At 32.2% G+C, this 16,550-nt stretch overlaps 1 protein-coding gene across 4 annotated transcripts; it reads left to right on the forward strand.

Annotated features, from left to right (window-relative positions):
- The first annotated feature begins 1,521 nt into the window (after positions 1-1,521).
- Positions 1,522-7,426, forward strand: LOC107810218 (pumilio homolog 12-like). Of its 4 annotated transcripts, none has more exons than XM_016634976.2 (7): positions 1,522-1,948; positions 2,737-4,330; positions 4,432-4,594; positions 5,880-6,043; positions 6,140-6,398; positions 6,793-6,907; positions 7,039-7,426. In XM_016634976.2, the coding sequence occupies exons 2-6, from the start codon at positions 2,778-2,780 to the stop codon at positions 6,898-6,900; spliced, it is 2,247 nt and encodes a 748-aa protein (XP_016490462.1). In that variant the 5' UTR covers positions 1,522-1,948; positions 2,737-2,777; the 3' UTR covers positions 6,901-6,907; positions 7,039-7,426. The 4 variants fall into 4 exon arrangements, with proteins under 4 accessions (XP_016490462.1, XP_016490464.1, XP_016490463.1 ...); XM_016634978.2 differs by having other exon boundaries at positions 7,043-7,426; XM_016634977.2 differs by having other exon boundaries at positions 2,742-4,330.
- Positions 7,427-16,550: the final 9,124 nt, after the last annotated feature.

Below are 16,550 nucleotides of genomic sequence, written 5' to 3' on the forward strand. Positions count from 1 at the left end.
ATACCTGTAAATAATGTATTAATCTTATATATAATACTCCCTCTGTTCCAATTTATGTGAACATATTTCCTTTTTGTTCCAAAAAGAATAAACCTTTTCTAAATTTGGTAACAATTTAGCTTAAACTTACAACTCCACCCTTAATGAGAAGCTTTTATAACCACACAAATACTCTGGGATCCATTTGGACTTGTTTAGGACCACAAATTCCAAAAGTCTTCATTTTTTCTTAAACTTCGTGCCCAGTCAAACAGGTTCACATAAATTGGAACGGAGGGAGTAGTGTATAAGAGGTGTTTATACACTGTTCTACAATATTATAAACTGTTATACAAATGAATCCTACCAATAAAGTTTCACGGGTTCTTCTTCTTCCTTGAGCCTCTCCTTGACTCGAATCTAGCTCGAGTCTATGCCAAATCACTTCAAATTAAGTTTTGCACTTCTCTTGATGATTCCAATCAATTGGGACAACATCTAGTCCAAACAACTAACAAACTCGAAAAATCCAATTTCTGAAATCGAAGCTTCGAACGACCTTTAATGGTGACTTCTATTTTTCAAGATTTTAATCAACCACTGGGGTTGAAATTACATGCGGCATGAGGATAAGACTGAGACAATGCTGACACCTTCTTTCTAATTTGATGATCCAACAACATACCAAGTAAACATCTTTAGTGCATGACAGTAAATAACAAATATATTTATGTATTGTTGGATCAACTTTGAATCTGGAAGGAGAATTGAAGGAGAATAATAACGGTAGAGGAATTTGGGGTGCAAAGTCGTGATACAGGAAGAAGAAGAATGAAGAAAAGGAAAAAAAACAATTAGAAGGGGTGGACTAACATATGAAAAGTAATTTTCAGATTATGTACAATCTTGGCTACACTAGGCAAGAGCTTCAAACGTGAGTCATTTTCTCATGGGTTGTTGAGCCAAATAATAAGGCATGCAATGCTCTTTATATTCTTTATGTGTAATATATTATATCAAACGTATATCATAACTTCTATCCACATTTTCTAATTAAAGCATATAATAATGTATTGAGCTTAGACAGATTTAAAAATAGATTTGCTTATATACATTGACAATACAATGAACATTTACACAATTAATGAAATTTAACATGTTATAACAACCCGCATATATTTTATTTTTTAGATTTCTAATTCTATTTACTATAATCAGTTATCTCTAGAATCTGATTATCATTTAGACAACCTAAAAGCAGGGGCGGAGCTAGGGAATAAATTACAGGTTTAGATAAATACAGTAACCTTTGTTTAGACTATACATTTATATTAGAAAAGCTATTAAATATGTAATTATAAATCCAATAACGACTGTGACTCCGCATTTGTCTAAAGTGTTAAAGTCTTAAATGAATATAGTGGAAATACTAATTAAATACTCTACTAGTGATGTTTAATTGTACTAGTATTAAGTATGGTTAAATAATCAATACTTTAAAAAGGGGTCATCCTTGGCAAGAAACCAGAAACGTACCAAACAATGTGGGAAGACCAAAGGCATGCATGGTTTTGGTGTATCCCAAATAATAATAATGGCTAATCTGCCATTCCAAAATTGTACTCTTTCTTGAAATATCTGCCAACCTTTTTCTAGTTGTTGGTCTGTTTGTTTCAATTGGGTTTGGTGTGTATGTGATGTACAAATCATACATACATATACATACTATCTATCTATATCTATGGTTGAATGCCACCTCTTTCTTTTTCTCTCTCTCTCTTCAGTTATAATCCTATGAAAACTCTTCACACGCCGCCTCACTTCACTTTCACTTCCTCTGTGTTTTTCACAATTCAAGAAAATCTCCCTTTTCGTTTTATTTTTTAGTAATCTTGAAAAATCAAGAAAAGCCTTTTCCTTGTGAATTCATAATATGATCAATTTCATGGCATTATTGTTACTGTGATCAGTAAGCTCACTGTTCTTTCCCACTGTGTTATGATCAAAGTTTTATGTTTTCTCACTGTTTTGTTCTGAAAATTTTGAATATTTTGTTTGGGTTCTCATTTGATTTTTGATGATCTGTGGAATTGGGTTTTGAGTCCTCTGATGAATCTTGGATGTGTTTGTGGGAATCTGATGTGTTATTCTATTTTGTCTGTTTCGATTGTTTTTATGTATTTTGTTTGACGTCAATATCGAGGAGACTGGTTGGTAGACTATTGTCTGATGTTCTGGATAATGACATAATTTTTGTAAATGTGAATGTGCTGACTCAGTTCTTGAACTGGGGTTTTGTCATTCTTTTCCCAGTCTGTCTATGTTTTTTAGAATGTGAAAATGTAGATTTCATCATCTCCTTCAAATGTGAACGAATTGCGGTGGAAAATATAGAGAACTTCTCTGTAATTTTTATTTATATAATATTAGAGTCAGATGAGCTTAAATAAAACATTCTTTACCAAGTTTGTCTATGTTTTTCCTTGTTTTTGCTTTTCTTACAATCATTTTGTTTGATTCTTTGGCTTAGATAGTGGATGATGCCAATATGTATCATTCTTGTAGCGGAATTTGTCGTGCAAAATTTTTGGTGTTTTTGTGCTTGCTGATGTTTTTCCTTTTTTTTTTTTTTTTGTGTGTGTGATAAATTTGGTTTGCAAGGAGGATATTTGATGTATATATATTAAATTTTAGCTAATTTTGTATTTTGTATACTGACTATGTGCTTTGACTCATTTTCTATTCTCTTTGTTGTAGTATAGAAGAAACACTGAAGTGATTAGTGAAGAGCAATCTTGATGCTGCCTATTGTTCGAAAAATGGAGAATGGAGTAAATGAACTGGAAAATGATGAGTTTGAGAAACTTCTTGGAGAGATTCCAAATGTTACTTCTCGGAATTCATATCCCGAGGAATCTGGAGCTATCAATTGCCCAAAAAATCAGAAGTTGGTATCCTCAAATGGGGCTTTGGCTTTGGATAGGTCGAAGAGCATTGGTGTCGGTGAGCCATATAAAATCAATGGGATCTTAGGTGAGCTAAAAGAATTTGGTAACCGAGTCCAAACGCCAATGGAAAAGAGGTTTGAGTCGGAAGAAATAAATTTACCAAATGAACAGGCTATAACATCCGCATTTGCTGAGCTGCATGTAAAAGATGGCGACTTGTTAGACTCTGCAGTTCCTCTGGCCAGTTCTACGCCGTTGCTGAACCATTTAGCTGTTGTGAATGGACAACGCAAAAATGGCTTAGGTAAAATCCCTTCGAATTTGGATTCCAAAGTGGTAGTTGTTCCCTCTCCAAGAACACCAAATAATCTACCGACTGCTTTTAATGGTTTTACTCCTATTGGAGAAAATTATGGGCACCAAAGTGGATATGTACATAGAATGGAGAACATATCTGCAGCTGTACCATTACCTCCTGGAGTACAAGGTGTTCACCTACTTCCACCAATTCATCCGGTAGATATTCCAGTAATTTCCAATCAACAACATTATTTCTTGGATGTTACATCACCAGTTCCTTACTTCCACTCACAAATCAATCGGCCCCACGGAGCTTGTCGACAAGAGGAACAACATTATTTCTTATATATGCAGCAGCTCCGAAATCAACAGTTGGACAGTCAACGTCTAATTCAACCAAATGGGATGATAACAAGTAGAGCAATCAATAGTAGCCCCCGACCACCATTCATGGAGCTGCCCATTCCTCAAGTCAACCAGCAAGTTTCAAGGAGTATAAGCCCGTTAAATCCCCTGTTTTGCTCCGTGGGTTCTGATGCACAGCAAGGTCTAGACAAAGCAGAGAAACAATATTTTCCTGAAAGAATGTTAATACGATCACATGGATTGGAGCCAGTCAAGTCAGCTAAATTCGGTTCTTTTGGAGGTAATAATTGTCTTTCAAATATGAACCGAAATAGAAGAGTTCTACCCGGTGCTTATCCGAAGCGGGGTTTCTATACTCCAAGTATGGAATCTCGCTTGGATTGTTTAGATTCAAGAAGCTATTCTCCTGATGTTGTTGATCTCAAATTTCATCGGAGGTCACAATCTCAAGAGTATAATTTAATTGATGATTTTGCTGGAAGAATATATCTCATGGCGAAGGATCAAAATGGATGCCGCTTCTTGCAAAGGAAATTTGCAGAAGGAACTTCAGAAGATGTTGAAAAGATTTTTCCTGAGATTATTGTTCATATCGTGGAGCTCATGATTGACCCCTTTGGCAATTACCTTGTTCAAAAGCTTCTTGAGGTGTGCAATGAGGATCAGCGAATGCAGATACTTCGTGCAATTACTAGAAAAGCTGGGGATCTTGTAATGATTTCATGTGACATGCACGGGTTTGATTTCTATCTTTATCAAAGTCCTTTTTCTTACCGATATGCTGTTTTTGTCCATTTTCATCACAATAGTTTGATTTTTTTCTTCTTCTCAACTGCAGGACTCGAGCTGTGCAAAAAGTTGTTGAAACGCTTAAAACACCTGAACAGTTTTCCATGATTGTGTCCTCATTGAAACCCGGTTTAGTGAATTTAATCAAAGACATGAATGGAAACCATGTTGCACAGCGGTGCTTGCAATACTTAACACCTGAATATAGAGAAGTAAGTTTCATATGTATCCGTTCATAGGAAAATATTTAGACTGGTATTTTCTTTGATGTAGTTTAGAGATCAAAGGGCTGAGTTGTTACTCAATCTTGTCGAGATGACTCAAGTACTCCTTTTATGTAAATAATGAACATAATCAAAATAAGCTCCTTTTCTTTGCAAGTCCTTGATAGAAAATGCAGAAAGGGAAAAAGTTTGCCTCTTTTATCCATAAATTCTATCATTTAGATTCTACTGCATTTTTGTAGCATGTTTGGTATCAATTTTTAAACGACTTGGATTTCTCAATCTTGTGGATATTTTAATTTAGCAAGTAGACTCTATGCATACTTTTCTTTTCCGTCACTTTGCTGCTGCTAATTTTAATGTGCAACGTTCCTTATTTACAAGTTATTTTCCACCCAAAGGACATGCTATGTAATCTTTATCAGCAATGAAATGTGTGCTTTGCTTAATTAATTCAGTTGAATTCCAACCCATTGCCTAGTATAACTTGATGATCGGATAATCATTTGATTTTTCTGTCTGTCCTTGGTTGTTACAGCTGCTAGACACTCATCTCCAGTTTTGCATGAGTTTAGTTAAGGAGATTGATGTTCTCCAATGTCTCTGTTTTCACATGGGATAGATATTAACAGAATAGTCAATCTTCTCCTTGTCCTTTGTAAATAATACTACAGGAACTATTTGACCGCATAATCATGATTAATATATGTATTGTCCTTTTATTTGTTGTGTTGATGTCATTTCATCAGTGACTGATACTCTTAAACTTCAATGATATTGGTTGACTGTGCTGCATCAGATTGTTTATAGTATTTGGTCGTGCCAAACTTATTTTGTTTCTAACCATGTCTTTTTCTTGTAGCTGTAATATTGGTAATTCAAAACAATGCATATTCTTCCTTATAAGGAAATAAAACAAGTGAACTAATATATTCATAGTGTTACTTTGTCTTCATTTCCTAACTTCCTATTCAAATTGATGAAACTTAACATATTATGGGAAACCCTCTGATTTTAAGGGAATAAATGACATTCTTTCCACTACCGATGCCTCCCTCTTACATTGTTGGGTATATTGATCCATCCTGTTGAAGTAAATTCTTTACAAGCTTTCTTATTTTTTATTGTTCTGTGTCACTTACTTTTGGCTTGTAACTTCTGGAGAGGTTCGCTAGTTTTCACATATAGCCATTTGAGGTTTCCTTATTGCTTAGTGTTGCATGCCACAGAAGTTGATGAAACTTGTTATGACACAAATTTCTTTCTTTTGCAGTTCCTGTTTGAAGCTGCTATTACCAACTGTGTTGAACTTGCAACAGATCGTCATGGTTGTTGTGTGCTTCAGAAATGCCTTAGCCAATCTGATGGTGGCCAAAGACATCGACTAATCTATGAGATCACTTCTAATGCTTTGGTTCTTTCTCAAGATCCATTTGGGTACGGCAATTTCAAGTGTCAAATTTCATCTCTTTTTTTAGAATACATAAACTTGGATTTCTCTATAGTTAATTCTCATTGTTTTCTGTATTGCAGGAATTATGTTGTGCAATATATTTTCGATATTGGTATTCCTTGGGCGACAGCAGATATCTTTGACCAGCTGAGGGGTAAATATGCTGACCTTTCTATGCAAAAATACAGCAGTAATGTAGTCGAGAAATGCCTAAAGCATACAGATGAAGAACGTTGTTCATATATTATTGAGGAGCTGATAAGTGATCCTCGACTAGACCAGATCATGCAGGATCCATATGGAAACTATGTTATCCAAGCTGCTCTAAATATCTCAAAGGTTAGTCATTTTAGCACCGGTCTTATCTCTTTGCGACCTTAAATATGGTTGCTAGTTTCAAGATACAGATTTGGTAGTTCGGATATACTTCTGAAGAGGGCCCTAAATTGGGCGAGTCAATGGCTCTGCGCTTGAAACATTTAGTCTTGCAGGATATAAAGAACTTTTCTTCTCCTAGGTGTTTTAAGGTGTTTCCCCAACAGGTATATTTAGTCAACCAGTGCAAAGATCTCCTGTAAAGAACATAAGAAACTTTATATAGTGACAATTGGCAACAAGAAAATATTGAAGGACCCGAACGATACAGTTGAACACATATTCCTACATTTGACACTTCACTACTGCATGTTCTAACGTTAAAGAATATGTATATTGACAATTTCCTAACATGTAGGGAGCTCTGCGTGCTGCACTAGTGGAGGCCGTGAGAGCCCATGTTCCTATTCTTCGGACCAGTCCTTATGGGAAGAAGGTCCTTTCATGCAATAGTCTTAAAAAATAAGTTGCAGGTATGATAATATTATCCAAATCTTGCATCAATATTTAAGTTGTTTCAACGGCATACAAGTGTTCTCTTCCTGGACATTTTAGGGATTATTTTTCCAAAATTTCCGTCCAACTTAACATTATGTTTTTCCAGACAGACCGTGTAATTTATGTGGAGTAATAAAGCAGGACAAACAATGCCCTAAAGTTGTCTCCATAGGCTGGGCATTCCGTATCCACGAGTTTTGAAGCTTGGAAGGAAGTGGTATTTTCGTCGCTCATCTTAAGAGATGAGTACATGTTACCGCCTTTTTGAAAATTTCTTCTATTTTGTGGGTTCTAAACCATATTTTTCTTTGAAGGAACTAAGAAACTTTGTATATTTTGCTAATGCCTTTCCTTCCACACCACCTTTTTTGTGCTCACTGAGAAAGTGGGAAGAGGAACTTGATATTGTAGAAATAATCATTTTTGAAGGTGTATAATTATGCTTGGATGTTTTCAGGAGGGATTCTTCTATAATAATCAATTCTATTTATTCATTCATTCATTCATTCATTCATTTGTTTACAAGTATTTTGTTTTCCATGCCTTACTTGTAAAGAACTGCTTTCGTTCTGTTCGCAATTTCTTAATGCAGTTTGATTCACATTCAGATTAATGCTTTGTTTATCTGAGATTAAGGAGAAATGGTGTGCAAGGAAACTTACTATTATTAAAACAGTAGTTCTCTTTTTACGGATCCTTATTCTTCACTAGAAAGATTTAGAAATGAGAAGAGTATGAAGCAAGATTGATTATCAAATAGAAGGCTTAAGGTCCTTGTTAAGTTCAATTGCAAATGAAGGTCTTGGTATAGTTTAATAGGTTTTAGCTCCTCCCTTTCCCCATTCACTTTATGTCCACTTATGTTACAATCCTACATAAAAAAAAAAAGGTGTAAGTTATGAGTCAATTTATGATTATTTATATGGGGTAGAGTGAAGCTTAAGAAGTATCGGAAGAGGTGTTTAGGTATGATATGACGCTTCTGGAGTTTATTGAGGACATGACCCTTGATAATAAGTTGTGGAGGTCGAGAATTAGGATAGAAGGTTAGTGGGTAGTATAATGTACGTCCCTTTCTTGCCAGTGGCTTTAGAATTACGCTTGTTGTTTCTTTGCTTATTATTACCTGATAATGCTTTTGGTTCGTTTTGTTTAACTTTTGCTTTTGTTTATGTTTCCTTGCCATAACCTTTTCATTTTTATATGTTGCTTGTTTTTTTTTGCTGATGATTACTATGATGATTACTATGCTTACTTGAGCCGAGGATCTTTTGGAAATAACATCTTTACCTACACAAGGTAGGGGCAAGGTTTGCGTACACACTACTCTCCTCATATCCCACTTGTGAGAATATATTGGGTATGTTGTTATTGTATTTTATATGGGGTAGAAGAGGAAATAACTAAATCTGGAATAACTAAACCTGTAGCCAACAATCAAACAAACCCCTTATCGTATACCAAATTGCTGTTGTGTTTGCCATGAAATCATACTATTGTTGTAATCCTACACTAGTTGCTGATCCAAGGATGGATTTGCTGGTTCTATAGAACTAGGAGTGTATGAAAAACAAGCATAGATGAAGTTAGATATATGTTTTTTAAAACTTACTGTCTCTGAGTCTACAATATTAAGATTTTGAGTCAACCATTTCCCTTAACTACTCTAAAGTTGTCATCACTACAATTTCCAAGAATAGTTTATATTAAGATGATTTGCCTTTTTATAGAGCTAATGTAGTGTTGACTACCGTGCTTTTTCATACTTAGTGGCATCGACAGAGGCTATGGGTGTCAAATGGGCGAGTTGAATTGATTTTGGGCGGGTTATAACGGGCTGAGTCAATAAATAGAGGGGGGGGGGGGGGGAGGGTGTCAAATGGGCGGGTTGAGTCAATAAATGAGCGGGTCAATTAGTAGCTTGGACTGAGATGAGCTGGGTGAAGTTGAGCTAAAATTTGGGTCATAGCCCAATCCGCCCAAATCTTACCAGACTTTAATTAATATGTATTATTTTTTTAGAGAGAGAGAGATCCTAAGGTGTCCTCTACAAGCTCGACATTGAGAAAGATTTTGACCATGTCATTAAACGTATACACTTCTGCATAATCACAATGATACACTCTATCATAATCGCTGAAATTCTAGAAAGTCTTTTTGAAGCACATGAGGGGCTAAGGTAGGGTGACCCTATCTCGCCTTTTCTTTTCGTCTTGGTCATGAAAAGTTTGAGGCAAAAGAATGCTGAGATTTGCAAATGCAAGCGGCTGGATCAGAAGTTCAAATTTTGTTAATCTTCGATGCAATCGCACAATCTTCCAAATAATATATTTGCGTACACTGCTGCATTGTATAAGCAGTCTGACCAGACATAAGGTGGGGGGACTCAATGGGCCTATCTCACCCAATCTTAATCAAACTTTCTCAAGGCACATGATTAGTCTAGCACAAGTCCATAGTGATATGTTTTTAACTTTCACTAATTGCAAATCAAATAGCAAACTTCGAACGTATCTATTACTTTGAATTATATGCCCCATCATGCACAAGTTTCCTCAAGTCTCCCATTGCTGATTGTACAACTTGCTATTTTTCCAATAACACCCTATCACTGCCCCCTACAAAACACTACTAAAAAAGGGCAAAACCGACTGCAAAAATCGACCGATGTTGGTCGGTAATTAGTAAAAATCGTTTAAAAATAGACCGATTCGTGGCGCTCGGTAATTTTGTGGTCAATAGAGCCAATCGACCAACTTCGGTCGGTCAATTAAATTCCACAAACGATCAAAATAGAAAAAATCGACCGTCGGTCGGTATTTTTAATTATGTGATTAAAAATGCACCATCTGAGAATCGAACTGCGGTTTGTACTGTGCCAGGATACTATTCTACCGCTAGACCATTGGTGCATTTTTGTTTCAGACTTTCTTTTATTTTATTCATACTCTTTAATTGTATTTTTGCGCTAAAATAATCAACCGATTTCGGTTGGTTTTATTAAAAAAATAAAATTACCGACCGAAGTTGGTTGGTTTTTTAATATGACCGAATGAAATAACCGACTGATTTCGATCGATTTTTTGAATATTAATTTTAGTTGTTTTGAATAAAAACTGACCAATAAATTTTACGGAATCGTAAAAATAATTTTCTGCACTTTTGCGCCAAAAAAATTGGCCGGTTTTATAAAATAAATATTAATAAATCGACCGACTTCGGTCGAATTTTTGGCCTATTTTTTGATCGACCGAAGTCGGTCGGCCGCGGTCTATTTTAACCAAATTTCTAGTAGTTAAAGAGGGTATTCTTGCTTCTAAAAATTAGATCTCTCATCCCAATAATAGGGTTCTTGCCAATATACTATAACCCACTCGTTCAAGAAAACTGTGAAGTCACATATACTAGTACCTTGCCAGGCACGTTTCCATTGATCTTTGCCCGTCAATTAACTAAAACCTAAACCTCAGTGGTTACTGGTCACTCATTGTCATAACAATTAGCAAACTTTCACATAGACTTTCCCGTCGACCTTTGAGAAAGTTAAGCCCTCTACGCTGCCTCAAGTTTATGTTTTTCTACCTGAAGATGTACAACAACCTTTATTCATCAGGGTAAATCTCATATGGCTCACTGTATAAATAATGACACTATATCTAAGTGCAAGAGCCTCTTACACTAGCAGTAGAACATAACCTGACTCCTTTAAGCATTAACAATGATTGAAGGAAAATTATTAAGATGTTAAATGCTGGTCATTTGCCTTACAATTCTATTATTTCTGAATGTAGATTTTTGATGGATCGACTGAGGAACCAGTCATCAGCCATAGCTTTGGGAACAAAACCAGGTGGCTGACCTTTTAGCTAAAGAGGGAGCAAAGAGGAAGCTTTTTGACAAAATTTGGATTTTGGTAATTCCTCCGGTATTTGCCAACGATGCAATGTGGGAGACATCTAGGAACTACATTTAGTAAGAAAATTAGGGTTTGTAATACGGAAAAGGGTCAAACATGTCCTTATACTACTGAAAAAGGTCTAATATTACCTTCCGTTATACTATCAATTCAAATATATCCCTAACGTCATACTATCGGTCCAAATACATCCTTGACATCATGAAAGTGGTACAAACCTACCCTTCCTCCGTTAACTGCCTCCTCTATGAACACATTTTATTGCTACCTCACCATTTCACCCTGTTTGTAGCTACCAAGTTCAATTACTTTAAAGTTCTATCATTATTTTGAAGACTTCACTGCCTCTACTTCCTCTTGCTTTTCAAAATACCTGTTGCTTCTCCGGCCGATCCTGGAATTGTACGTACCTTTCACTTGATCTTACAATTTTGTGTTTTATTTTGCATTTCCTTATGTTGCCGATGAATTTGTAAGACCTATTTAGGAAAAATCTAGTAGCACTTTTATTTTAACATAAAACGTAAAGAGAGAAAAAATGGTAGCCTTCCAGAAATGTGGTTGAAGAGAAAGAAACAAAAAAAATTAACTCTCTGTGAGCGTGTCTAGGTTGTTTTTCTTTCTCACCATGGTCAATTTTGAAACCTTAAACTAGTTTGCATGTATCTTTGCTTAGTTTTTATATAAAGCAAAATGTATTTTCGTTCGTATAAGCATGAATTTTGAATAGCAAAATACTAGTATTAGTACCCGCGCGATGCGCGGATAATTAACAAATACGATCTACACCGTAAAGTTTTTAATATGTTAGTGTTAATACCATCTTTACAACCAAACATTAGAAACATTTTAAGACTCCAGTAAAACTTTCATTCCATCTCCTAATAAATGTTCCATAAAAAATAATGATATATACTATACCTTGTTTGATATGAATGTTCCACGAAAAAATAATGAAACTATACAATTTGCGATATGAAGCAAGTGCTTAAGAGAACATTTTTGTAGCAAATGCTCATGATATATTGTAGTGCATTTTTAAAAAGTTGTCCTCTATATTGAGGCAATATATTATGTCAAACATTAGCTTATTCAGAATCAAAATGTATGCGGCAATGCATATGCAAAAACTAATTTCCTGCTAAGGCTCTCTCTTTATTATTGTCTGGCATTTGTGGTAAGTGAAATTTTTTACTCTTTCTACCATTCCACAAGCTTTGTCTATTAGCTTAACACTATCTAACGCCAAAGTTGAGGTAGAAAAAGGACAGGCCAACTGCGGAGAGCTGATAAATTCAGCTATTCAAACCATAGATGAAGCCGGTGGAAGGGTTGATTATGCTGAGGTGAGAACTTAAACAATAATAATATATTTCATATGGATATAAACAATAGAATATCAACTGGGAACTCAGTCTGTTCCCAATATCAAAAATTGATGAAACCTCTATAATTTTCAGTTTCAATTTATGCTTGCTGGTCTTAATTTCAGATTGTTTGGTCCAACCGCAAAGTTTTTCATAACGTACAATCCCATTTCATGTATTTTTATATTGAAAATACGCATAACATCTCTTCCAAATAGTTGCATGAATTCGATCTCCCTAAAATAAAAAATGTGGAAAGAAATTTAAGTTAGTAAGGTGCATAAGTTGAAAAAATACATCACAACTCGAAAAAAATAACAACATGTAAAAGAATATGCACTTTTTCATCTTGAATAATTAATTTAATTGAATTAGAATTTTCTGGTTTCTCGCGGTCTTGAATGCACCATAATCTAACAACACGAACCTTCAAATTCTAACTCATTTTGGACATTGATATTTCGCTGATATAGTTATAGTTTGGAGCCATACTTTGCAGAAGTTTGTGTGAAAGCTAAACCCTAAGCAATGTAGAGAAGCCAACCCTAAAGAAAAGTTGCGTAAATAAAGATTTTGTAAGGAGAGACTATCATAGTAAATCAATTTTTATGTATATGAAATCCTAATATTTAAAAAAGGCATCGGTAAATCAATTTGTATGTGTGAGTTCTGAAGAAATGATACGAATCTTTCAGTTTCTAGCTTTTGGCATTTTTTAATTTTCAATGTTTTTTTTTGTGGTTATTTAAAATTTGTTAACCACCAAACCTTAATTTTTCTTGTCTTTTTCCTTTGTCCTCCTGTTCGCTTTTTTAATACTATTTTCTTTAATATAATATAAATGTAAGATACAAAATATTTATTTAATTATTTCTTTCTTAAAAAAGAATACCTACCATAACTGAATTATACACAAAATTTAATTAAAGATACCTATAATAATGTATATTATTCGCAAATAAGGTCAGGTACAAAGCTTGTACTAAATATAGAATTATCATTTCAACTTAAAATTAATGTGTAAGATATAAAATGAAATTTTAATTGATTCTTTCTCAAAGAGAATACCTACCATAATTGAATTATACACAATATTTAATTAAAGAAACCAAAACTCATAAATAAAAAATGTTCATTTAATTATTTCTTTTTTAAAAAGAATACATACCATAACTGAATTATACACAAAATTTAATTAAAGATACCAATAATAATATATATGATACCTATATTAATGTGCATATTGTTCGCAAATAAGGTCAGATACAAAGCTTGTACTAAATATAGAATTATTATTTCAACTTATAATTAATGTGTAAGATACAAAAAAAAAATTTAATTGATTCTTTCTCAAAAAGGATACCTACCATAATTGAATTATACACAAATTTAAGTAAAGATACCTATAGCTATAATATATTTGTTTGCTTAATGGAAATTGCATCCCTCTTTGTGTACGTCCAACATTTTCTAAAAAAAAGAACATTTTTAGTTTAAAAAGGAATAAATTATACACAAAATTTAATTAAAAATACTTATAGTAATGTATATGATACATATTTTAATATATATTGTTTGCAAATAAGGTCAGATACAAAGCTTGTACTAAATATAAAATTATTATTTCAATTTAAAATTAATGTGTAAGATACAAAACGAAATTTTAATTGGTTCTTTCTCAAAAAAGGATACGTACCATAACTGAATTATACATAATTTAAGTAAAGATACTTATAGCTATAATATATTTGTTTGCTTAATGAAAGTTGCATCCCTCTTTGTGTACGTCCAATAGATTCTCAAAAAAGAGAACATTTTTTATTTAAATGTTAAAATAATTGCTTTGATTAATTAAAGAATGAAATTCAATTTACAGAAAATCTTGGACTACTACTTTCATTAAATATTTTTCTATTATAATCCAAATTTTTTAAGTAGTCTTAAAATTGCCAAGTGACTTCATTTTAGCTTGTCACTTGGCTTAACCACATTGCAAACTACTCTTCTTATAATATAATATAGATTGCAAACTACTCTCCTTTTAATATAATATAGATACAAAGTATTTATTTAATTATTTCTTTCTTAAAAAAGAATACGTACCATAACTGAATTATACACAAAATTTAATTAAAGATATCTATAATAATGTATATTATTCGCAAATAAGGTCAGATACAAAGCTTGTACTAAATATAGAATTATTATTTCAACTTAAAATTAATGTGTAAGATACAAAACGAAATTTTAGTTGACTCTTTCTCAAAAAGAATACTTACCATAATTGAATTATACACGATATTTAATTAAAGAAACCAAAACTCATAAATAAAAAATATCCATTTAATTATTTCTTTCTTAAAAAGAATATCTATCATAACTGAATTATACACAAAATTTAATTAAAGATACCAATAATAATGTATATGATACTTATATTAATGTGCATATTGTTCGCAAATAAGGTCAGATACAAAGCTTGTACTAAATATATAATTATTATTTCAACTTATAATTAATGTGTAAGATACAAAAAAAGAAATTTTAATTGATTCTTTCTCAAAAAAGGATACCTACCATAATTGAATTATATACAAATTTAAGTAAAGATACCTATAGCTATAATATGTTTGTTTGCTTAATGAAAATTGCATCCCTCTTTGTGTACGTCCAACATATTCTCAAAAAGAGAACATTTTTAGTTTAAAAAAGAATAAATTATACACAAAACTTAATTAAAAATACTTATAGTAATGTATATGATACATATTTTAATGTATATTGTTTGCAAATAAGGTCAGATACAAAGCTTGTACTAAATATAGAATTATTATTTCAACTTAAAATTAATGTGTAAGATACAAAACAAAATTTTAATTAATTCTTTCTCAAAAAAGGATACGTACCATAACTGAATTATACATAAATTTAAGTAAAGATACTTATAGCTGTAATATATTTGTTTGCTTAATGAAAGTTGCACCCTTCTTTGTGTACGTCCAACAGATTCTCAAAAAGAGAACATTTTTTGTTTAAACGTTAAAATAATTGGCTTTGATTAATTAAAGAATGAAATTCAATTTACAGAAAATCTTGGACTACTACTTTCATTAAATATTTTCCATTTATAATCCAATTTTTTTATGTTGTCTTAAAATTGCCAAGTGACTTCATTTTAGCTTGCCACTTGGCTTAACCACAATGCATACTACTCTCCTTTTAATATAATATAGATAGATTGTTTGCTTAATGAAAGTTGCACCCCTCTTTGTGTACGTCTAACAAATTCTCAAAAAGAGAACATTTTTTGTTTCAATGTTAAAATAATTGGCTTTGATTAATTAAAGAATGGAATTCAATTTACTGAAAATCTTGGACTACTACTTTCATTAAATATTTTTACATTTATAATCCAAATTTTTTATGTTGTCTTAAAATTGCCAAGTGGCTTCATTTTAGCTTGCCACTTGGCATAACCACATTGTAAACTACTCTCCTTTTAATATAATATAGATACAAAATATTTATTTAATTATTTCTTTCTTAAAAAAGAATACCTACCATAACTGAATTATACACAAAATTTAATTAAAGATATCTATAATAATGTATATTATTCGCAAATAAGGTGAGATACAAAGCTTGTACTAAATATAGAATTATTATTTCAACTTAAAATTAATGTTTAAGATACAAAACAAAATTTTAGTTGATTCTTTCTCAAAAACAATACCTACCATAATTGAATTATACACAATATTTAATTAAAGAAACCAAAACTCATAAATAAAAAATGTTCATTTAATTATTTCTTTCTTAAAAAGAATAGCTACCATAACTGAATTATACACAAAATTTAATTAAAGATACCACTAATAATGTATATGATACCTATATTAATGTACATATTGTTCGCAAATAAGGTTAGATACAAAGCTTGTACTAAATATAGAATTATTATTTCAACTTATAATTAATGTATAAGATACAAAAAAAGAAATTTTAATTGATTCTTTCTAAAAAAAGTATACCTACCATAATTGAATTATACAAAAATTTAAGTAAAGATACCTATAGCTATAATATATTTGTTTGCTTAATGAAAATTGCATCCCTCTTTGTGTACGTCCAACATATTCTCAAAAGGAGAACATTTTTAGTTTAAAAAAGAATAAATTATACACAAAATTTAATTAAAAATAATTATAGTAATGTATATGATACCTTTTTTAATGTATATTGTTTGCAAATAAGGTCAGATACAAAGCTTGTACTAAATATAGAATTATTATTTCAACTTAAAATTAATGTGTAAAATACAAAACGAAATTTTAA

Source organism: Nicotiana tabacum, chromosome 22 (assembly GCF_000715075.1).
Source record: "Nicotiana tabacum cultivar K326 chromosome 22, ASM71507v2, whole genome shotgun sequence".
Taxonomy (NCBI): Eukaryota; Viridiplantae; Streptophyta; class Magnoliopsida; order Solanales; family Solanaceae; genus Nicotiana; species Nicotiana tabacum.

Coding starts and splice junctions, on each gene's coding strand:
- LOC107810218 (XM_016634976.2), top strand. CDS start 2,778: ATGCTGCCTATTGTTCGAAAAATGGAGAATGGAGTAAATGAACTGGAA. Junction 4,331..4,431: donor ATTTCATGTGACATGCACGG/GTTTGATTTCTA, acceptor TCTCAACTGCAG/GACTCGAGCTGTGCAAAAAG. Junction 4,595..5,879: donor TAACACCTGAATATAGAGAA/GTAAGTTTCATA, acceptor TTTCTTTTGCAG/TTCCTGTTTGAAGCTGCTAT.